The 23670-nt window shown below is 52.3% G+C and overlaps 1 protein-coding gene across 8 annotated transcripts in view; it reads left to right on the top strand.

Annotated features, from left to right (window-relative positions):
- The window catches only part of SYNE2 (spectrin repeat containing nuclear envelope protein 2), a 392381-nt gene that overhangs the window by 356610 nt on the left and 12101 nt on the right, over positions 1-23670 (top strand). For 6 of the 8 annotated variants that reach the window (XM_051826403.3, XM_051826401.3, XM_051826404.3 and 3 more), the window contains 7 exons: positions 7305-7467; positions 14340-14527; positions 15293-15443; positions 15965-16147; positions 17433-17570; positions 21660-21854; positions 23335-23617. In XM_051826403.3, the coding sequence (XP_051682363.3) occupies positions 7305-7467; positions 14340-14527; positions 15293-15443; positions 15965-16147; positions 17433-17570; positions 21660-21854; positions 23335-23617 (1301 nt within the window). The remainder of the gene's footprint in view (positions 1-7304; positions 7468-14339; positions 14528-15292; positions 15444-15964; positions 16148-17432; positions 17571-21659; positions 21855-23334; positions 23618-23670) is intronic. The other 2 variants (XM_051826405.3, XM_051826402.3) reach the window with 1 other exon arrangement.

Genomic DNA, 23670 nt, shown 5'->3' with positions numbered 1-23670 from the left:
TAGCAAGAAAATTATAGAATTTCTTCCTCTGGCACGTCTTGCACTTCTCTGATACTGCAAGGTACAGGTTTGTTGTGTGGTTTTGTTTTGTTTTGTTTTGTTTTGTTTTTTCCCCTAAAGCAAAGGAATGGGTAAAATGAACTCTGTCTCTCCTAAGCCAGGACACACAGGGCTGAAAAGGCAGAGCGGAAAACACCCCACGGGCAAATTTCTCCTTTAAGAAACAGGAAGAAGACAACCCTGGAGGGCCCGGCGTAGCTTTTAAACGTGAAGCAGAGCAATTTAATCTGAGAGCAGAAATGCGTTTTTCCTTGCCCAGAGTCCTCAGTGTTGCTTCCCTGGGTTTAGAGCGCTTCATAAATAACCCATGGGCAAGATAACGCCGGGACTTCCTTCCCCCAGCGCTGCAATCCTGTAGCGGCAGAACAAAGACCCGTGTGTGTGTGTGTGTGTGTGTGTGTGGCAAGAGCTGGGGATGACTGTACGCGAAGGGCGAGAACGGAGATTAAAAATTGCAGTTTGTAGGGGAGGACGCGTCTTCCTTCCCACTGGCATGGCCCTGTGCGTGCGAACCGGCCGGTGCCCGCCAGGAGCCTCGGGAGTGCTGCACCGCCTCTGGGCAAGATGCTGATCCAGTGAACGCTGAGGGTTCCCGGGCAGGGGGAGGGGCTGCCGGGCCCCGGAGGTGGAGGTGCAGCCGGGAACTGGGAGCTTTCGCTCAAACAGAAGGAATGATTTTTTCTCATCAACAGTAAGTGCCATGTCGGTCGCGGGCTCTGGTGCAGCGGCCGCTGCTGTCTCGCGGTGGCTTGCTCTCTGGGCTTCGGTTATAATGGAGCGATGGTGGGCTGTGCAGAGTGTGTGCGTGTGTGTGTGTGTGTGTGCACGCTCACGCTCTGCCATCGGGGGATGGGCTCTCTCCCGGCCACAGCAGACGCGTGCTGTGTGCAGCCTGCCTCTGACGAGCAGCGCAGAGAAGCGCTTAGGCTCTATGGAAAATGGAAGTGTCGCCGTGGCCACCAGTTAGCTCCGGTGTGTGTTGTCATGTCGGTGCCTCCTGCTCGGGGCTTTAAGATCTCGCAGTTCTGGATTGTTTTTCTGTAAAGATAGTGAGTGCACTGAAAAAGGCACAGCTGTACAGGATTGGTGAGCAACCGACAGCTGCCTGGTGGGGGGTTTGAGTATTTGCTTATTTTCGCTTGAATGCAGATACTTTGACCTTGTCAATTTCCCCAAGCAATTTTGTAGTTACGCTGTCCATACTGGCATGAAATTTTCTGGAGTAACTTAGGGCTGATCCAGAGCTCTCATAATTTAGCTGTAGATCCTTTTTTTTTTTTCTTTTTTTGCACGCAGGGGGAGGCCTGAGAGGTGAATTATCCGTATTTGTGAATGTGGTATTTCAAGCCTGCTTCTTACACTGGAGACTGGAGGCTGTGGGCTCGCGGATAGAATGATGCTAACCAGGCTTGATTTTGTTCGTTTGTTCTGGAAGGAAAGCAGGCTTCATTGTCACAGTTCTGTTTTGATTCATTGCTAGCGAAGATTAAAGAACAAATTTATGCACCTTGAATCCTTTCTGCATCTCTGCCCATAACTTATAGCTCCATCTAGGCATGATTTTTATTTTGGTTGGTTTCCTAGGACAATGCTCGTGCATCCTGATCCTCAGAGCTGGAATTTCATTCTGGAAACCCTGCTTTTGTTTCCTGGAGAAATGTTATTTATTGCAATATATGATGGGTCTTCAAAAAGTTCACAGGAAAGTGAAGGTTAATGGCAAAATGAAAATATTATGCATGGATTTCTTCCCCCACCAAAATGTGTCTTCATTCCATTTTTCCATGAACTTTTTGAAGGTAGCCCTGTCTGTGTGAGATGTATTAGAGGAGAGCGAGCACCTGGGCCAAAACGTGGGCAAGTGTGGGGAAGGGAGCCACGTAAACAAATGCCTAGGTGGTTGACGTCATGCAGCATTGTGGTTGCTTCCCTGGGCCCGTGGTCTAGTTCCTGAATAGGTTTCCTTGTTTCCTAATATCGAAATTTCACTTTTGTCCAACGGGTGATATTAACAAGCCTGACGTGGCGATCGGTGTCCAGGTTGGCAAATGAGACACACTTCCTACTTGGGGAAGGTGCTACCTAGACTGTGGTCCCTGGGCAGAACAGAACATGACAAGCTCAGCAGTACACCGCTGATTCCTAGAATCAGTGGCAGTATTATTATCTGAGGAGCCATACGTAGGTGCCCATGCACGTGGGGGTGTTATGCCTAGCGACGTAGCATCAGGCCGCCTGCTGATGGGTGAGTGTTGCATAGCTTCGTGGTGACCATCTTTCTTTCTCTCCTCCCTTCCCTTCCTCTTGGAAGAGAAAGAGAAATCTTCCATCTCTGGTTCGCTCCCTGAATGGCCACAACAGCCAGGTCTAGGCCAGGTCAAAGTCAGGAGCCAGGAACTCCCTCCGGATCTCCCACGTGGGTCACAGGGCCACAAGGACTTGAGAGCCATCTTCCGCTGGCTTCTCAGGAGCATTAGCAGGGAGCCAGGTGGGAAGTGGAGCAGCCGGGACCCGAGCCAGCGCTCTCCTTGCACGGTGCCAGTCCCACCCTCCCCCTTTAGTTTGCATCTGACGTGTGTGCCCGTTTGCTTGTCCGTCTTGCCCTTGGGATCCAGGACGTAGGAGTACGGACAGCACATTGTTTTGTAGCAAAAAGACTGCAGTGCGCCTGGTCTTTACCTCTAATTTCCAAAATATGCCATGGCCATCTCTGTTTTGAAGAAGACAGCTGAGGGGCCGGCACTGTGGCCTAGCGGGTAAAGCCACTGCCTGCAGCGCCAGCATCCCATGTGGGTGCTGGTTCGAGTCCCGGCTGCTCCACTTCCTTTCCAGCTCCCTGCTAATGCATAGCCCTGGCAGTTGCAGCCATTTGGGGAGTGAACCAGCAGATGGACGATCTCTCTCTCTCTCTCTCTCTCCTGCCTCTCTGCCCCTCTGCCTTCCAAATAAATAAATCTTAAAGACAACTGAAAAGATTTGAGTGAGCGTCATGTGTACACCCAGTAGATGTTCCTGGAGAAATTTCATTGTATCTGAATTAGGTCGTGATAAATACTGCATGCTCTCTCTCATACACGCAAGTTTAAAAAAAAAGTTGGTGAGAATTTAGAATGCTGACTACTCAAGACTGAGAAAGGGGGAGAGAAGGAGGTTGGATGCTGGGTCCCAGGAGGCAGCAGGTGGACGTAACAAGGTCTAGTGAGGCACTGATTCATGCAGATGTCTCCCATCTGGGGAAGACCTGCAGGAGAGGAGCTGGCAGGCTCCAAACACTGAGCAAGTGCCAGTGCTAAGTGTGCTGTGTGTACGTGTAGCAGTGTTGCAGTGTACTCCATTAAATGTATAATTATTTCATGTAAATCAGGGGACAGGATGCTTTTAATTAGGTCACGGGAGTTCTTGGAGGGTAAGAGCTGCCTGCCAGTTATCTGTGAATCCTCAGTGTCTGTGTGCACAGGACCCAAGACAGAGCAAAGAGTTAAACAGTCTTTTATTATTTTATTCTTTGAAAGGCAGAGAGAGAGAGAAAGAATAGAGAGAGAGAGTAGCTTCCATCCACTACAAGTTCATCCCCCAAATGCCTGCAACAGCCGAGGCTGGACCGGGCCAAAGCCAGGAGTCAGTCTGTGTCTCTCCTATGGTGGCAGGGACCCCAGTACTTGGGCCACCACCTGCTGCCTCCCCGAGTCTGGACCACAAGCTCTGGACCAGGCTGCCCGGGGTGAAATCCCGCCTCAGCTACTTCATGGCCGTTTGGATTGGGTTGGGGGCGATCATGACTTGATTTCCGTATCTGTCAATTGAGAATAATAACAGTACCCACCCCATCGCGTTATTGCGGGCTTAAATGAGTTGCTCACATGGGAAGCCCAGCAGGCCTGGCAGCGTGGATGTCCGTGTGCCGTGTAGCTGTTCTATTTTCGTGATAACATTTATGAGTTATAAAGCGTGCCCACGTAGACACTCACAAAGAATGCGTTAACAGTGTAAAATCTATTTCGGGCTCAGTGTCCCTTCTCCAAAATGCTTGAGAGCCAAATGTTTCAGATTTGGGAGTTTCGGTTTGCTTTTTTTTTTTTTTTTTTCCTCCAGGTTCTGGTTTGTTTGCATATATGTAATAAGATCCTGGGAACCAGGTCTAAACACGACATTCATTTATGTTTCATGCACGCTTTGGCCACACGGCCTGCAGGTAATTGTGCGTTAGAGCACCCACATCTTCCAACCCATCACGGGAGAGGCTGGGGCATAGAATTTTCCACTCGTGGTGTCGCCTGCGATTCCAGAGCGTTTAGGGTTTGAGTTTCAGGACAGGGACAGCCGCCCGGAGTTTCTTCACACCCCCCACTGGTTTGGCGTGTTGTCCTTGCTGGATGCCACAGCCCTGGGGAAGCCCAGCACATGTGGCCAGGTGCTGGATGGTGGGGGTGGGGGTGCGCAGCAGAGCTGGGAGGAGGTCACCGGAGCCCTCCTTGACCAGCGTGTCACCCACTGCACGCGACACTCCTTGTCCCATGGTTCCTGGGATCCCGGCTGCCCTGGCAGTTTTCTGGAATGTTCTTTCTGGTCCCTGGACAGTCTGCGTAGCAAGATAATGGGGGTGAGGAGGGTGTGCCTCTGGAGCCTTGGGGATGAAGGAGAGATCTAGGTTACAGCTGTCTCCGGGCCTAGCCCTGGATTCTGTTACTTCCTCTTAAATAAATCATCTTCGCCTCAGAGCATCTAGCGGGAATGTGATTTGGAAAACATACCTCCTGGAAGTCCATCGTAACCATGGTAACCAGCATCTGCCTCCATGAGACCTTGTGCCGAGTCCCTGTCATGGCTGGCATCTCCCGTAGTCTTCTCACCTCCCCAGGAAAGGTGGGTCCTGCCCTGCTAACACGCCCCCCACAGGGAGACGGAGCCCAGGCAGGACTCAAAGCCAAGCCTGACAACAGGGTCCGTGCCCAGCAGGCGGCAGTAGTTCCAAGGCTGCTGCCTCGTTGGAAGAACACATTAACGGTGAGATCCAGTGCCATGGAAACAGGGCCTCATGGCCACATGGTGGAACCCCGGTTGGCACAAGGCGAGCTCGAGTCACTGAGTGTGTGCCGTGTGCCGGTGGCATCACAAGCACTCTCACAAACCAGAGCAGGCTGCGTAACTGTGTAGCTAATGAGCGAGCAGGGAGGTGGAGGACACGCCGTGCAGGGGTGCACAGCTCACGCTCGGGGGAATGGGACTTGGACCCAGGCCTGTTCCCTCCCAGGGCTCCACGCTGCCACCTCCCTGAAGCTTGAAGACCTCAAGGACCTACCAGAGATAACAGTGCTAGTGTAAAAAGGTTTTCCTGGCAGTAGAGCTTGGAACTGGAAGTCAGTCCCTGCCTGGGATTGCAAGATCTGAACACAGCTGTGCCTAAATCACAGCCCAGAGGGGATGTGCTTATCCGCATTCAGTCATTCAACAAACATTCATCAACACCTCCTGCCCGCCAGGCAGCGTGGGAGGCGTGGCGCATGCAGAGGGAGTAAACGAGCCCAAGTCCTGGTGGGCGCATTTGCAGCCCGAAGGGTGCCAGGCAGCAGGGCCCCAGGGCTGCGGGAGAACGTTGGGAGGGGGCTGTGGGCAGAGGCTCCACAGGCGAGAGGAGCCACTGTACACTGGAGGCGCTGCACAGGTCAGAGGTGACACTGAGTGTCAGGGCGGGGGAGGACTGTGCAGAGGTTAGGTGCATAGCTCACGCCTTCCGGAATGTACGCTGGGGCTGCAGAGCCGAAGGTGGGGAGGAGTTCATTGCCCCAGCTTGTCCTGGGATGCAATTCTGGCAGCGTCTTTCAACACGAGCATTGCTCAGTGAGAACCTGCCTCTGTCGTCCTCACTTTCAGTCTCTGGGATTAAACAAAAGCACCCCAGATCTCCAGGATAAACCCTCCCTCACTCTGCCTAGGGACTCTCGTGAAAGTGGTTTAGCAAAGCGTTTCCTGCCTGTGCCTTCTGGGGCAGGGGCAGGCGTTTGGGCTGGTGGATAAATGCAGGTTAGGATGCCCGTGCTCCATAGCAGAGTGCCTGGGTTTGGTAGCCAGCTCCAGCTCCCGGCTCCAGCCTGCTGTGAATACAGGCCCCGGGAGGCAGCAGTGATGGCTTGAGTAAGTGGGTTCCTCCTAACTACGGGGGAGACCTGGATTGAGTTCCTGGCTCCAGCTTCCGCCCTGGCCTTACCCTGGCCATTGCAGGCGTTTGGGGAATGAACCAGCAGATAGGAACATGCACCCCACCCCCCCAACACACACACACACACACACACACATACTGTGTCTCTCTCTTTGTCTCTACCTCTCCAATAAATAAATATTTTTAAGTTTCTGGAAAATGGAATTTAAAGGTACTTATTTTGGTATAATTGTGTTTAAAAAAATTCATTTGAGAGTCAGAAAGATTCATTTCCCATTCACTGGTTCACTCCCCAAATGCCTGGGAACAGGAATTCAGTCCAGGTCTCTCCCATGGGAGTGGCAGGCACCCAGCTACGTGAGCGATCCCCGGCACTTCCTGGGTGCACCCCAGCAGGAAGCTGGCGTCAGGAGCAGTGCTGAGTGCAAAGCTAAGCACTCCAAGATGGGATGTGGACCTCTTTACTGGCGCCTGGACGGCTGTGAAATCCACGCATACACAGGGTCTTCAGACAGTGTAGAAAATGAGTATTATGACAAAAAACTAACACATACAAATACATGTATACATACATACACATGGATCTCTAAATTTTCCCACACCAAAATAACCTTACCTTTTATTGATTTACCTGAAAGAGAGAAACAGAGGAGGGTTTCACTGTTCATTCCCCAGATGTTCTCAGTGGCCAGGGCTGGGCCACGGCGGAAGCCAGGAGCCAGGAACTCAATCCAGGTCCCCCACGTGGGTGGCGAGAACCCAGCCACTTGGACATTCATCGCTGCTGCTTCCCAGGGCCCTAGGGTCTGGAGGCAGAAGCTCAGGTTGGGAACCGAGCCCAGATACTGTAGGGTGGGACGCGGGCATCTGAAATGCTAAAGCGGCCACGGCCCTGAACTCACCTGGTCGTGTCATTTTCCCGGAAACTTTCTCAAGTGTCCTCGCGTTCTATGAAGACTTGTGCGTGGTCACATGAACGTTGTTCTGCTATGAAATTGGCACAACGTGGGGCCCTTTTAGCCTCCAGTGCCCTGCTGGCCCATTCTTCTTACTTTTTTTTTCTCTCTCTCCCTGCAAATGCGTTTAGGGTGAAGAAGCTGAAGGAGACCTTTGCCTTCATTCAGCAGCTGGACAGAAACATGAGCAACCTTCGCACCTGGCTGGCTCGAATCGAGTCCGAGCTCTCCAAGCCCGTCGTGTATGACGTGTGCGATGATCAAGAGATCCAGAAGCGGCTGGCGGAGCAGCAGGTGAGGCCGGGGCGGCGCGCGCTCGAGAGCGTCTAGGCATCGGTGACGGCTGCCCACCCCACCTTCCCCGTCTGCCCCGGCCTCCTGCCTGTTTGTATTCCATGCTTGCTTTTTCCTGGAAGACCAACTGCCCTGCGTGTTTTTCTAGGTGGGTCTCATCCATCTCTGTGCCCACTTCTCAGAACTCCAGGTCTTCCCAAAGTTCATGAAAAACGCAGACTTCTCCTGGGTTGCAAAAGCTTTTTGCATTGAGATACACTTATCTTTCAGTTCCAAATTCCACAAACTTTTGGAAATCACCTTGCAGTCACGTAGCTCTTTGGGGAGTACCTTGAATAATGTTGATGAGGCAGAACTTAACCTTGATGTTCAACAGGTTTGTTAATCCCCTCCCTTCCTCCCCCCCCACCCCCCCGCTTTGCTCTTCATCATGTTTCATTAATATCTTTTGGGGGAGGCAATGAATCAAAAGGAAAATAACTTTCCTAACCGAAGGAGGTTTTCGTGCGATCTTATTCCGTAGATCTGATAGAATTTCAAAAATAAAGAATTAAAACAAAAGGTATACAGAGGAACATGCATGGGCCAGTCACTTAGGAAGCTAGGCTACGAGGCTGGTGCCTGTTAGTCATGGGTTAGCCATGCTCTGGGCCAGCCAAGGCAATGCTGCATTTCAACAGCCACCGAGTTCAACCCGCGTTTGTCACTGCGCTGACCTCACGGGTGCCCTTGGATGTCCCTGATCTCTTGAATCCACTTCTCTGCCTTCCCAGGGTGCACAGTCACAGGCTCGCGCTCGTATGCCGTGCCCAGTTTTGTCTTTATTTTACGACAGATGCATTTGGCTTTATTCTTCACATTGCTTCCGTTCACCTCTGATGTCCTAAACCCATGGCTCTGTTTCAGCCACCTAAGCCGAGCGATTCCGAGACTCATGTGCTTTTCTTCCCCTTAAGCCTCCATCTTTATCCTAAAGTCAGAGGTGCTTAGAGTTGAAATTTGGATGAACCTTTTTTTTTTTTTAACTGGATTCAAGGGCAGAAGGTGACCTGTTGATGATAAAGTGCCTTGAGTTCAAGTCCAGTCTTTGAATGGTATTAAGAGACTCTCATGCCCAGAGTCTAATATTAAGTACATCTAAGTATTTTGTAGTACTCTTGACTGTAAGTGCTATCTCAATTATACTGTTTAAATGAGGCCCATGTGCTGCTTGCAAGCCAGCAGGATTGAGCAAGGCTGCTGCTTTGTTGTGTTTTTTTCACTTAGCCTCAGAAGTGTCAGAGTGTCTACGTTCTGTCTTTGCTTTGTGGACAAAAAAGAATCTTTTTTTTTTTTAGATTTAAGAGTATTGATTACAGTCAAAGGCCTCCAGCCAGAGCAGCATGGAGGGGGCTTCCAAGAGAATGAACCCAAAGGGCCTGTGGGCCATGGGCTTTTTAAGTGCAGTTTTGAAGGAAAAAACACTTGACAGTCAGATTGGTGTTCAGTTAGTAGGCAGGGACAAAAACCACCAAAAGACCTCATTCACAGTCCTCCCTCCCGCCTGGCCTGCTGAGGGTGGACAGGTCACTTGCTTTCACAAAAGCTGTGAGCTCAGGAAGAGCTCCCTTGCTATTCTCATGGCAAATTGGAGGAAGGAGGGTGGCCTGTTTGTTCTTGCAAAAGATAACGTTTTGGGGAAGAAATCAAATAATTTACACCCAAATTCTACTGGGGTCCCCTGACTGTATTAACCCACCTGACTCCTCACATTCCCACCTCCTGAAGATGGAACCCTGACATCTGTTAGGGGGACCTGGGTGATGATCGCTCTGGCTGCTTCCTGCTGCAGTGGGGCGTCTTTGGGACGGGGACTCAAGACAGGGTTCCAGCGGGAGGTGGCTTCTCCAGGGGGTGCAGGGCCAGCTTGCAGAAACTGCTTCCATCGCAGGCAAAAAAGAATCTTGATGTAAGGGTCCAGGGGTTTCATGGACATGACAGACTGCAGGACCCATCTCAGTGAAGTCGTGGTTCATGATTGATCCCCCAGCGCGAAGTTCACTGAACAGTCTCAGTAGCTAAACCTTGCAAATAACTGCCCTGGCTGGTGAGTTTTGTCGGATCAATAGTATGGAAGTTGGTATTCGTTCCTCCTCAAAAGTGATTGACAAATATGTGTTAACTTTTGTAACTCTGAAGTGACAGGGAACTGAGTCCCCAGAGCAGGCAGTTTGGAGCAACTGCCTTTCTCTTGGCCTTATTTTTTCCCTCATACTGAAATGGGACATCATTTCAGTCTGGTTGTTGTGGAATCCAGAGTCCCCATCCTGGAGTTCTTACCTGTGGTTGCACACAGATGCTGGAGTTGGTATTCAAGACGACCTGTGTGGTAAAAAGTCAGATGGTGTATTAGGTTTCTTTTTTTTTGTTTTTAAGATTTATTTATTTATTTGAAAATCAGAGTTACACAGAGAAGGAGAGAGAGAGGTCTTCCATCCTCTGGTTCACTCCCCACTTGGCTGCGACGGCCGGAGCTGCACCAATCTGAAGCCAGGAGCTTCCTCTGGGTCTCCCACGCGGGTGCAGGGGCCCAAGGACTTGGGCCATCTTCCACTGCTTTCCCAGGCCATAGCAGAGAGCTGGACCGGAAGTGGAGCATCCGGGACTTGAACTTGCGCCCATATGGGATGCCAGCACTGCAGGCGGCAGCTTTACTTGCTACACCACAGAGTCAGCCCCCCTTCTGTTAGTATTTTTGCTGAAAAGAATGCGTCAGGCAGTTAAGACACCAGTGTTCAATTCGGAGTACCTCAGGTCAGAGTACCTGCCTCTGGTTCCTGACGCCAGCTTTTCGTGCAGACCCTGGGAGGCAGCAGTGTTGGCTCAAGCCCTTGAGCTCCTGCCCAGCCATGTTGCAGACCTGGCTCAAGTTCCCGGCTCCCCACTTTGGCCTGGCCCAGCCCTGGCTGTTGCAGGCGTCAGGAAGTAAACCAGTGGCTGGGAGCTCTCTCTGTCTCTTGGGCTCTCTCTGCCTCTCGTACTGAACCAGCACCATCCAAAACACTGAAAACAGGAGTGTGTCTCACAGCATCATTATGTGTGGACCATTTTTAAAAATGTTTCCTCCCTACTTAAGTTGCTTGAAGACCTAAATACTTGGGGCCTCCTAGCGATGCCTACTGCAGAAGCCCTCAGCCTCTAAAAGTGCCTAAGAGCCTGGTGTCCCTGGATCCTGCTTGCAGTGGGGACCTTGCTCAGGGTGGCTGTTAGAGGCCCTATAGAGGCTGTTTCCCCTCCTGCCTGTGTTGAAGCCCTTTGGGTATGAGGCAGCTCTGTTGTATGGTCGCTGCCTTGGGAGACGCCTGTCTCGTCTTCAGAATGCAAGGGAAGTGGGGACAACTTTGGGACCCTCTTTCCTTAAGTCTTCAGCATCTGCTCTCTTGATTTATTTGATTGTGTTTTGTTGTTAGTTTTCTTGGTTCCCTGATGGGTACCAATTACTCTCCAATTCTGTTCGTTCCCGTTCCCCCTACCCTGCTCCTCCATTCAGCCTCACCCCAAGTCCCCTAAGCCACCCCCACCAGCACCCTGCACAGCTTGCTCAGCACCCAGGCCCTGCCCACGGAGACATTCTGGAGCTACCCCCAGGGGTCCAGCCTGCCTGGTTCCCCCCTTTATCTTGTTTTTCTGGTGCTTCTCTGTTCTCACGCTCCCTGGCTGCGATCTCATCTCCAGTTCTGCCTCCTCACCTGTTCAGGGGCAGAAAAATAAGAGAAACTCTTCCCAGAAGCCTTGGCAAAAGTCTTTTACACTGTTCGAAGCTGTTTCTGAAATCTGTTTTTCTGGGTTTGGAAAGTTCCTAAAGTCTAACTGTACAAATTCATGCCACACTTGGTACTAGTGGTAGGATTATTTTAGTTCGGAAAATATTAGTTGTCTAGTATTTAAATAAGCAGTTTGCATAGACCAGGAAAAGCACCTGGCTCCTGGCTCCTGCCATTGGATCAGCGCGGTGCGCCGGCCGCAGCGCGCCAGCCGCGGCGGCCATTGGAGGGTGAACCAATGGCAAAGGAAGACCTTTCTCTCTGTCTCTCTCTCTCACTGTCCACTCTGCCTGTCAAAAAAAAGGGAGAGAGGGAGAGAGAGCTTCCATCTACTGGTTCACTCTTAAATTCCCACAATGGCCAGGGCTAGGCCAGGCCCAAGCCAGCCAGGAACTTTATCCAGATCCCCCATGTTGGTGGCAAGGACTAAGCACTTAGGCCATCCTACCCTGCCTTCCCAGGTGCATAAGCAGGGAGCTGGATTGGAGGAGCATCCAGGATGCCCATTTGAGTCACAGGTGCCTAACGGGTGGCTTGATGCACGGCACCACAACGCCCACCCCAGTAGTTTGCATTTTAAAATCCAGTCTGCTGTCTACTTTGTATTATGCAAAGTAACTACTTCATACTGCAATATCAGTAGACCACTCGTGATGTGTTAGAAGGTTCTTTTGGAAATTTTGAAAATGTTTGGACTTTTTTGTTTAACCAACATATTATTGGTCCTTTATGAATTACTGTAGGGTGTGCTTAATTTTTTAAGATTTATTTATTGGGGGCCAGTACTGTAGCATAGTGGGTAAAGCCTCCGCCTGCAACGCCAGCATCCCATATGGGTGCTGGTTTGTATCCTGGCTGCTCCACTTTTTTTGTTTGTTCATTTGTTTTAAAGGTTTATCTAGGGGCCGGTGCTGTGGCGTAGTGGGTTAAAGCCTCTGTCTGCAGTGCCTGCAGTCCCATATGGGCACTGATTCTAGTCCCAGCTGCCTCACTTCCGATCCAGCTCTCTGCTATGGCCTGGGAAAGCAGTAGAGGATGGCCCAAGTCCTTGGGTCCCTGCACCCACGTGGGAGACCTGGAAGAAGCTCCTGGCTTCGGATCGGTGCAGCTCTAGCTGTTGGGCCAATTGTGGAGTGAACCAGCAGACAGAAGACCTATCTCTCTATCTCTCTCTCTCTCTCTCTCTCTCTCTACCTCTCTCTACCTCTCCTTCTCTCTCTGTGTAACTCTGACTTTCAAATAGATAAATATTTAATATAAGAAATATTTATCTATTTGAAAGGCAAGGATACAGAGGGAGGAAGAGAGAGAGATCCTCAAGCCACTGGCCCACTCCCCAAATGGCCACAGCGTGCAGAGCTGGGCTGATCTGAAGCCAGGAGCCTTCCCTGGATCTCCCTCATGGGCCATCCTGTGCTGCCCTCCCAGGCGCACTAGCAGGGAGTGGGATCAGAAGAGGAGTAGCTGGGACTCGAACTGGTGCCCATATGGGATGCCTGCATTGCAGGTGGTGGCTTTATCGGCTATGCCACAGCGTCAGCCCCAGTTCTTAAAGTCTTAAAACAGAAATTCTATTAAACATAAAAGTGTTAAAGGCTGCTCCGCGTAGTGGCTGTGGGGTGACCCCCACCCTTGTGGCATTTCAGGCTTCTTGTCTGAGACTGTCTGTTCTCGCAGGATGCAAGGGACTGAGCGGAAAACACTTTTCTGAGCGTAACGTCTGGAGCTTGTTTCCGCTCCGATCTGTGTTACTCGCTGCCAGACTTAAAATCCGGTTGGAGTGTGAGCATTCCATTCCCTCATATCCACTCGAGCATGCACGGATCCAAACTGTGCATTTATCAGAAGGAAGGGAGTGACAGTCCTCTCTTGCGGACTAGAACAGTGGCCTGCAAAACTACAAATGCCCAGGGACCTGGAGTGACGCTTGGCTGTCTTTCCGTGGATCGGGGCAGGGACCATCTGCCCGAGACATTACTGGGTCTTGGCCCTGCCAAGGCAACCACAGGCGAGACTCAAAATCCAGTACATCTATGGCAGGCTCATTTTTAAGGTGATCACTCTGGCCCGCAGGTGATGTCCTAAACATCCAAATGGCCCTTGGCAGAAAACAGGTCCCCAGGTGCGCTATGCGCCACCGGCAACCACTGTTCCTTGAAATAACCATTGTCAGCTGAGCTTAGTTGGATCTCGGGGACTTCGTGGCTTATTTAAAGCAGCACGAGTTTTAAAGTCGGTCTGCTCTCAATTACTATAGGACTTGACTCTGTCTTTGCTGTTCCACAAAGTACTCTGGACATAAGGTGACGATGTGACCGCGTGTCACTTGGCACAGAGTTTGGATATTAGCGGAAGCTGAGCTGACCGGAACTGCAAACCCACTCTCATCTCTCTCCCCTGCTGTGGAGAAATGCTTTCTTATAGTAACTGAAGAAGCCATGTGAATTATTGAAAGAGGCTTTCCTTCCCCCCCCCCCCACAACCCCGTATTTTCTCTTCATAAATGATCTTGTTCCCAGATTGGGGGATTGATTACCGTCATAGGACAGGGTTCCAGAAACCCAACCTCTCCCCAAGCCACAGCCTCTGCTGAAGCCCCTCCCCGGGGAGGCGAGTGCCCCACCCTAGATTTCCTCCCTCGCACCCGGGACCTTGTGTGATGAGGCTGTGGACACTTGCGCACTGCACATGCTAAGGTCTTAGTAGAGGCAAGAAGCGCTGTGGCCTGTGTGAGGTTAAAAGCCCCCATGGCATCTGCTTTGTTCCTGCTGGAAAGACCCAATCCGTTTGTAGGAAGACCTGAGGTCACAAGTGGTGGCCTTGGGGCGGGTGGGGTGGAATAGTTCCCACGCATACCCTGTGGGCAGCACCTGTCCTCCAGAGTTGGGTCCCAAGTGTTGATAGAGTTGCAGCTTTGTGTCGGGTGGCCGCACGGACTCAGTCTGTGCCATTGTAGCCCAGGTAGAGACGCGCTCAGGGCAGGGGTGGGGGGAGGGGGCAGGCCCGGAGCCTTGGATGCTGCCCCTGCCTGCACTGCCCGCCACCTCAAGGGCTCTGTTGGCACCGTAGGATCTGCAGCGAGATATTGAGCAGCACAGCGCGGGGGTGGAGTCCGTGTTTAACATCTGCGATGTCCTCCTGCACGACTCGGACGCATGTGCAAACGAGACCGAGTGTGACTCCATTCAGCAGACCACCAGGAGCCTGGACAGGCGCTGGAGGAACATCTGTGCCATGTCCATGGAGCGGCGCATGAAGTAAGAACTCCGCAGCCCCCGGGGAGCTCTTGCAAAGCTTCGGTTTTATTTGAAAGCCAAGAGAGAGACACGGGTAGTTCTATCTGCTGGTTCACTCCCTACATGCCTGCAAGGGCCAGGGCAGGGCTGGACCAAAGCCAGGAGCTGGAAACTCAATCCAGGTGTCCTACGTGGGTAGCAGGAACCCAGTCACCTGGGCCTGCCAGGGTGTGTATTAGCAGTAAGCTGAAGTTAGGAGTCGGAGCCGGGAATCAAACCCAGGTGCTGCAATGTGGATACGGGCATCTTAACTGGCACCCTCACTGCCAGCCCAAAGGCCCGCACCTGCCCCTCAATGGTATTATGATCTGCCAAACCTGGCGCACCCTCTGGCCTCGGTGACGGTACCTGGGTTCTCCAGGTACTGGCTGAGAAAGCCCAGTAGGTATGAGCAGTGCTTCTCGGCGGTGCCTCAGGCTGGCACGTGGGCTGGCGGCTGCACTGCTGTTTAGGATCTGTAAGGTGGTGGGGCAGGGGGAAGTCAGAGACGGAGCGCTCAGGAACTCCCGTGTGTGCGGTTTTGTAACTGCGGGGCGGGTGCTCCCAGAGGAGGGAAGCTAGGTACACCGGGAAGGAACGTCCCTGGCCGTGTTGTGTTCCACGAGGAATAAAAGGATGTCTAAGCAGTGCACACCATTAAGAGGGGGAGCAAGGGGATGGGACCGGTCGGGGATAACAGGGAAACCACAAGAGCCAGGAGTTAGGCTGCTGCTCTCCTTCTGCCAGAATCGAGGAGACGTGGCGCCTGTGGCAGAAGTTCTTAGACGACTATTCCCGCTTCGAGGACTGGCTGCAGTCGGCCGAGAGGACGGCGGCCTGCCCCAACTCCTCCGAGGTGTTGTACACAAACGCCAAAGAAGAGCTGAAGAGGTTCGAGGTAAGTACCTGGCCCGGCCCAGCCCGCTTGCTAATAACCGGGCCCACAGTGGCTCGCGAGCGGCTGTGACGACTTCCTGGTGGGGGCCCAGCTTCCCCACCCTCGGTGGGGGCCACAGTCCACAGCCAGCCACCTGCTGCTAAGGCAGCTTGAGTGAACGTAATAGCCTGTGCATTATTTTACTGATTTCTTTTCACTGCATTTGCAAGGCAGAGAGGAAGAGACAGGGGCCGATCTTCCATCTGCAGGTTCACTTTCCGAATGCCTCCAATAGCCAGGATGGGGCCAGGTCAAAACCAGGAGCCAGGAACTCCTTCCGGGTCTCCTGTGGGGGTGGCAGGGACCCAAGCACTCGAGCCATCACCTGCTGCCCGCCAGGGTGCGCTTTAGCAGGAAGCTGGAACTGGAAGCGGAGTCGGGTTCTCTGATGGGGGCGCGGGCAGGGAAGCCGGCCCTCTCTGTTGCTGGTGCAGCAGGCGGCGGGGGCCGTGGCAGTGACCCCCTTGCTCTGTGCGGCACAGGCTTTTCAGCGGCAGATCCACGAGAGGCTCACGCAGCTGGAACTCATCAACAAGCAGTACCGGCGCCTGGCGCGTGAGAACCGCACGGACGCGGCCAGCAAACTGAAGCAGATGGTGCACGAGGGCAACCAGCGCTGGGACAGCCTCCAGCGGCGGGTCACGGCCATCCTGCGGCGCCTCCGGGTAACCCGCTGCCCCGCACTGGGGTGGGGGGAGAGATACGTGATGTGCAAGTGGCAGGCTGCACTGCAGGCCTGAGCTCCCTGGACATGGCGACAACACAGGGCAGCCCGAGCTGCCAGCATTCCATCCTCCAGACAGGGATCGGCATGCGAGGCTTCGTGGGCAGGGCCGGCTGGTGTGACTTGTGCTACTGAAAACCCGTGCCTGTCTTTACACAGCTGTCAGCCCTGATGGCGTGGGGACCAGCCACAGCCTGGGCACTCTGGGCCTAGGGGAGGTGACACAGGGGCCCCCAGCAAAAGCCCTGCTTTGCCTGGCCACCTGCTTTGGCGCGCCCTGCTGGTTCCTGCTTTGAGCTCCATGGGCAGAGGACGGGACACCTGAGCCCCTGCTGGGTGGCTCTCCTGAGCTTCAGAGCCCACCAACGAGCCCCCAAGTGAGGGGTTGGACTCAGAATGTACATCTTCACCTCTCTGTTCCCTTTAATGCAGGAGACGGGCTGTGTTGGCTTTGTGAGTCCAGATACCAGAAGTAGGCAGGAACCACAAGATGTGATTTAGAGCCCTGCTCCTGCTCTTGGGGCAGAATGTTCTTGAAGCCGTTCTAGGTGGGAGAACCTGGGCCTTTCACCTCGTAACACTGAGGGAAGACGTTGGCTGGCTTGTCTAGCCGCCCAGGCTGTCGCCTTGTATTCCTGTTATCTCCTGCCGATTTGCAAGATCCTGAGCTAACACTGCCTTGGCCCTGCGTGCCGCATTTCTCAGAGTCAGCTGCCCTCCCAGTGGAACCGGAGAGTCCTCCTCAAAGGCCGCAGATCCCCTCCCTGGAGCAACACAGTCGCATCTGTGAAGGCCAGGGGAGCCCCGGGCCACTCAACCCCCCCGAGATGAGCGCTTTCCAGCCGGAAGCTACTGTCAGTCCTTCTGCGGGGGGCGCACAGGTGGAGCCGGGCAGAGGGTCTGGCCTGGTTCCTCAAAGGATGGAAAAAGCTCTGACCTAGATAACGAATTCCAGAATTCCCAGCGCTTTGAAAGATCACGGAGGTCCAAGTCCAACTCTGCTCCATTTGCTGGTGCAGAAGCCGAGGCTCAGGGAGGCGGGGGCCCTGTCTGTCGCACAGCACTGACCGGGCTCCTGGATGCAGCACGCCTGGGCCTTCCTGGGACCCCGGAGGCAGGTTCCTCTCTGAGACACCGGCCCTAGCTCCCCACAGAGGGGGCGCTGCTGTCTGCCGGGCTCTTGTTCTGCACTCAGAGCGCCGTGTGCTCCTCTTCCCCTTTGGCAGCATTTCACGAACCAGAGGGACGAGTTCGAGGGGACCAGGGAGAGCATTCTGGTGTGGCTGACGGAGATGGACCTGCAGCTGACCAACGTGGAGCACTTCTCCGAGAGCGATGCGGACGACAAGATGCGCCAGCTGAACGTAAGGCCGCATCCTTAGCTGTTTTTTTTTTTTCTTTGACAGGCAGAGTGGACAGTGAGAGAGAGAGACAGAGAGAAAGGTCTTCCTTTGCCGTTGGTTCACCCTCCGATGGCTGCCGCTGCTGGTGTGCCGCAGCCAGCGCACCGCGCTGATCCGAAGCCAGGAGCCAGGTGCTTCTCCTGGTCTCCCATGGGGTGCAGGGCCCAAGCACCTGGGCCATCCTCCACTGCACTCCCTGGCCACAGCAGAGAGCTGGCCTGGAAGAGGGGCAACCGAGAAAGAATCCGGCACCCCGACCGGGACTAGAACCCGGTATACCGGCGCCGCAAGGCGGAGGATTAGCCTAGTGAGCCGCGGCGCCGGCTTAATATTATTTTTAAAGATTATTTTATTTGAAAGGCAGAGTTACACCACACACACACACACACACAGAGGTCTTCCCTCTGCTGGTTTACTCCCCTTTTGGCCACAACGGCTGGAGCTGCACCGATCCAAAGCCAGGAGCCAAGAGCTTCTTCCACATCTCCCTCACGGGTGCAGGGGCCCAAGGACTTGGGCCATCTTCCACTGCTTTCCCAGGCCACAGCGGAGAGCTGCATGGGAAGTGGAGCAGCCGGGACTTGAACCGGTGCCCATACGGGATGCCAGCACTGCAGGTGGTGGCTTTGCCTGCTATGCCACAGTGCCAGCTCCTTTTAGCTTCTCTTAAAAGAGTACGCCAAGAGAGGTGGGTGTTTCGTGCAATGGGAAAGACACTGCTTGGAGTACCCATATCCCATATCAGAATCCCAGCTGCCCTCTTGATTCTAGCTTCCAGCTAGTGTGTACTCTGGGAGACAGCAGGCGATGGGCTCAAGGCATCCATGTGGGAGACCCAGGATTGAGTTCCTGGCTTCCAGCCTTAGCCTGGCCCAGCCCCAAGGAGGGAACCAACGAATGGAAGCATTCTCACACATGCCTTTAAAAGCAATGAAGGAGGGGCCGGCGCTGTGGCACAGTGGGTTAACGCCCTGGCCTGAAGCACCAGCATCCCAAATGGATGCTGTTCTAGTCCCGGCTGCTCCTCTTCCAAGCCAGCTCTCTGCTATGGCCTTGGACAGCAGTAGAAGATGGCCCAAGTCCTTGGTCCCTGCAGCCACAGGGGAGACCTGGAAGAAGCTCCTGGCTCCTGGCCTTGTGCAGTCAATTGGGGAGTGAACCAGTGGATGGAAGACACCTCTCTCTCTCTCTCTGCCTTTTCTCTCTCTGTGTAACTTTTTCAAATAAATAAATAAATCTTTTTGTTTAAAAAAAAAAGGCAATGAAGGAGCTCAATATATAAAATAAAAGAGAATGCCCTTTAGCAGAGAAGAGCTGCCAAGTCAAAACTTCACCTGGTCACTCAGAACAAACTCCAGAATTCTCACAGCACCAGGCGGTGCCCCAGCCTTGCACTACCCTGTTAGCACGAGCATGGACACTGCTCTGGAGTCACTGGGTCAAGTCCCTTTTTACAAGTGTCATTCATTGTCATCCAAGGGGAGAACTCACTTTTGGTTCCCAGCAGCACTCGGTTAAGACGCTAACCCCGAACCCTCTCCCCATGAGGGATACCTGTGTGAGGGTTCGCTCTCTCTAGACCTCGCCGCGTGGCTAGATCTTTGGGAAAGGCTGAGAAACGGAGTTACCATCCCTAACAATGACATCAGTGGCCGCTGCCGCCCGTGCTGTGCCAGCAGACACACGTGCCCATCGGTGGCTCACGGTGCAAGCTTTGGTTCTAAGTGTCGGTAGGACAGGTTCTCACCCTCACGCCCAGTACCAGTAAACGTTCTTCCAGGTCAAACTTTTAGTTACTCTCCGGGAAGGAGGGAGGGAAAAGCGTGTACAATCGTTGCAGTTTTTCATCTCCTTAGAAGCCGATGAAGCTAAGTGCTAGGTGAAGAGACAAAATGATGACGTGGCATCTGGGTGCTTTTGTTTTTCCTGGTCCTGTTCTAAGAAACAGACCCAGTGGCTGCTCAGGGACATGTTGTTTCAGATCCTTTCTTTTAAAAAAAAAAATACTTATTTTTAGTTAATACACCATAATCGTATATTTTAGGTGAAGTGCGACTTTTCAATCCATATATCCAATGTGTAATGGTCAGCTAATTGGCGCATGTAGACCCTCAGGCATACATCATTCCTCTGTATTGGAAACACTGAAAATCCTTTCTGTTAGCTGCTTTCAAATGTTGAGTTACCTGTTGTCAACCCTAGTTACCTACTGTAGAACACTAGGAATTACTCCTCTCCTACTTAGCTGCATCCCCGTGCTCAGTAACCATCCTGTTTCCATTACTCGTCCTCCCAGTGCAAGTGAGAACATTGCAGCATTTATCTTCCTGTGCTTGGTGTATTTAACAAAACGTCCTTCCAGTAGCTCCATTCATGCGGCTGCAAATGATAAGACTTCATACTTTTTGCAGAATGAATACAGTTGATTGGGTCTGTGCCCCATATTTTCTCTATCCATCCATCAGCGGGCACTCGGCTGCTTAATGGAACAGCGCTGTTCCAAATCCAAGTGCAGATGTTTCTTCAACGTACTTATTGTCTTTGGATATAAACCCAGAGGGGATAGCTGGATCCTACAATAGTTCTGTTTCTAGTTTTTGAAGATCCTCCATATTGTCTTGCATAGTGGCCTCCTAATTGACATTCCCGCAGCAGTAGGAGAGTCCCGTTCTCTGCACCCCCGCCAGCACTTGTTATTTCTTGTCATTTTGGTCATTGCCGTTCTTAGTTTGATAAGATGGCATCTCATTGTGGTTTTGATTTCCATTTTCCCTGATAATTACAGATGTAGACCATTTTGCTCATGTACTTCTTGACCCCTTGTGTATCTTCTTTTGAAAAATGGTTATTCAGGTCATTTACTCATTTCAAAGTCAGATTGGTTTTAAAAAACCAATGAGTTGGCCGGCACCATGGCTCAATAGGCTAATCCTCTGCCTGCGGCACCGGCACCCCGGGTTCTAGTCCCGGTCAGGGCATGGGATTCTGTCCCGGTTGCCCCTCTTCCAGGCCAGCTCTCTGCTGAGGCCCGGGAGTGCAGTGGAGGATGGCCCAAGTGCTTGGGCCCTGCACCCGCATGGGAGACCAGGAGAAGCACCTGACTCCTGGCTTCAGATCAGTGTGGTGCGCTGGCTGCAGCGCACTGGCCGCAGTGGCCATTGGGGGGTGGACCAACGGCAAAGGAAGACCCTTCTCTCTGTCTCTCTTACTGTCCACTCTGCCTATCCAAAAAAAAAAAAAAAAAACCAACAATGAGTTGAGTTCCTTATACTCATCTTCTAGAAATCAGTCCCTTGTTGGATGAATAGTTCTCAAATATTTCCTCTCATTTTGTAAGTCACCTCAATTATTTTTAGTTTAATGTCACCCCTTTTCCAGTTTTTGCTTTTGATTCTCATGCTTTGGGGGGCCTGTCCAAAACACTCCTGTGCAGATCAGCTTCCTGAAGCATTTCCAAATGTCTGCTTGCAGGGATTCTAAAGTTTCAGGTCTTACGTGTAAGTCGTTGATCCATTTTGAGTTGCTTTTTGGATGTGGTGAGGGGGGTCTAGTTTCTTTCTCCTGTATGTCCATGTCTAATTTTCCCATCAACATTTCTTAGAGACTTTCCTTTCTCCAATGCATCTTCTTGCTGCCTTTGTCAAAAATCAGCTGGCCGGCAGACATGTGGGTTTATTTCTGGGTTCTCTATCCTGTTCCCCTGTGAGCTTTACTTCCAGTTGCCTTACAGGACGTTTTAAAGTCAAGTGTTGTGATGCGTCTAGCTTTATTCTTTCTGCTTAGAATTGCCGCAGCTGTGTGGGAACTCGGGTGGTTTTGTATGAGTTGTGGGATTGTTGTTCTGTTTCTCTGGAAAATTCCACTGGTGTTTTGACTCCAGTGCGTGAACTCCGTGGAGCACTCTGGGTAGTCTGGACATATCCACAACACTGATGTTTCCAGTCCACGCACGTGGGATGTTTTTCCATTTCTGTGTGTGTGTGTGTGCGCTTTTCAATGGCTTTCGTCGGTTCTTTGCCTAGACGTCCTTTCTGTCTCATCTCTCAACAGGGCTTCCAGCAGGAGATCACGCTGAATACCAACAAGATCGACCAGCTCATCGTGTGTGGCGAGCAGCTGATTCAGAAGAGCGAGCCCCTGGACGCCGTGCTGATTGAGGACGAGCTGGAGGACCTCCACCGATACTGCCAGGAGGTGTTCGGCAGGGTGTGCCGCTTCCACCGGCGGCTCACCTCCCCTGCACCAGTAAGCGCCGTGCTGCCCGCCCGTGGCTCCTCGGCGGCTCCGAGTCTAACAGCCGGCTGGGTGTTCAGAGAACTGGGAATCCTGTCTTCTAATGGTGAACTGTGGTTTCATTTTTCAATTCAGAAAAAAAAATGCTACATCAAAGAACTTCATTTCCACTGTTACTAATACAGAGCCACAGTTACGCACGGATTCCCAGTACCAGAAGAAAGGATGGTCTTGCTCCCGTTAACTATTGTCAGTGTGTTTTCCTTACTACAGGGCCTTTCTGGCATGTATCAGTACCCCAAGAATTTACTGACCCTGCTCTGGGTGTGATGACATTAGTAACTTGGGAACAGAAGAGATACTTCAGAATGTCCGTGGGAGAGGCTGGCACTGTGGCGTAGCAGGTAAAACTGCTGCCTGCAGTGCCGGCATCCCATACGGGTGCTGGTTAGAATCCCAGCTGTTCTACTTTTGATCCAGCTCTCTGCTGTGGCCTGGGAAAGCAGTAGAGGATGGCCCAAGTCCTTGGCCCCTGCACCCGCGTGGGAGGACCCAGAAGAAGCTCCCAGCTCCTGGCTTTGGATTGTCCCAGCTCCGGCTGTTTTGGCCATTTGGGGAGTGAACCAGTGGATGGAAGACCTCTCTCTCTCTCTCTGCCTCTGCCTCTGCCTCTCTAATTCTGCCTTTCAAATAAAAGAAATCTTGAAAAAAAGGTCCACGGGAAAATAGAATGAAAAGATTATTTGGGTACAAAAAATTTTTGAAATCTGCCCAGTTTTTTTTTCATAATATTCATTTTCTCTGAACTTTTGGAAGACCTCTCATATGTGTGGGTTTAAAGTCTTTCAGACCGAACTAAATTTATCTTTTAATTGTATTTTCCACGACTACGTTGAAGCTGCCCTCATGTTTGCATTTTCCTGTATCTTAGTGTCTAGAAGCATTTAATGTTTGTGCCTTTTGGTTATTTTGTTCTCTCCTTTGAAGTGTCACATGATCCAGTTTCCAAAAGGGACCTGGACATTTCCCATGACAGAAGGGCCTTCTGAAAAGTTCACGTGGGATTGAGGCTGTCGCCTTTTTGTCCCAGAAGCAGTAATGACCACCGTCCATTGTTATTTTCATTTTCTTTGAATGGCAGACAGAGGTCTTCCATCCTCTGATTCATTCCCCAAATGCTTGCAACAGCTGGGGCTGGGTCAGGCCAGAGCCAAGAGCCCGGGTCATTTGTGCCTGTTCTACCAGGGACCAAGCACTGGAGCCATCACCTGTTGCCTTCCAAAGTACTCAGTAGAAGTTGGTTTGGAAGTAGAGGAGCCGGGACCTGAACCCAGGACCTATGGAGGGAAGTGGCAGTCACAAGTGGTGACTTAACCACTGCCCTAAGCACCTGCCCCTAACTTGGTTCTTTGGACAGACAGACGATAATGCTGCTTCCGTCTGCAGCAGCCTTGATTTGGTCTCATTCTAATCATTGGATCCTCCTGTGTAGGGCTTAGAAGATGAAAAGGAGACCTCTGAGAATGAAACAGACATGGAGGACCCCAGAGAGATGCCCCCTGACTCTTGGCGGAAAAGGGGGGAGAGCGAGGAGCCCCCGTCTCCCCAGTCTCTCTGTCACCTGGTGCCCCCGGCGCCCGGGCACGAGCGGTCCGGCTGCGAGACCCCTGTCAGTGTGGACTCCATCCCCCTCGAGTGGGACCACACGGGTGACGTGGGCGGCTCCTCCTCTCACGAAGACGACGAGGAAGGTCCGTACTACAGTGCACTATCAGGTAACGGCCGGGTTCCCAGAGCCCCTGCGATCGACCCGTGTGGCTGTGTCTGT

The sequence above is a fragment of the Oryctolagus cuniculus genome, chromosome 20 (genome assembly GCF_051225735.1).
Source record: "Oryctolagus cuniculus isolate XC-2025 breed Fujian yellow rabbit chromosome 20, ASM5122573v1, whole genome shotgun sequence".
In the NCBI taxonomy this organism is placed as follows: Eukaryota; Metazoa; Chordata; class Mammalia; order Lagomorpha; family Leporidae; genus Oryctolagus; species Oryctolagus cuniculus.
This window is presented reverse-complemented; position numbering and strand designations above follow the sequence as displayed.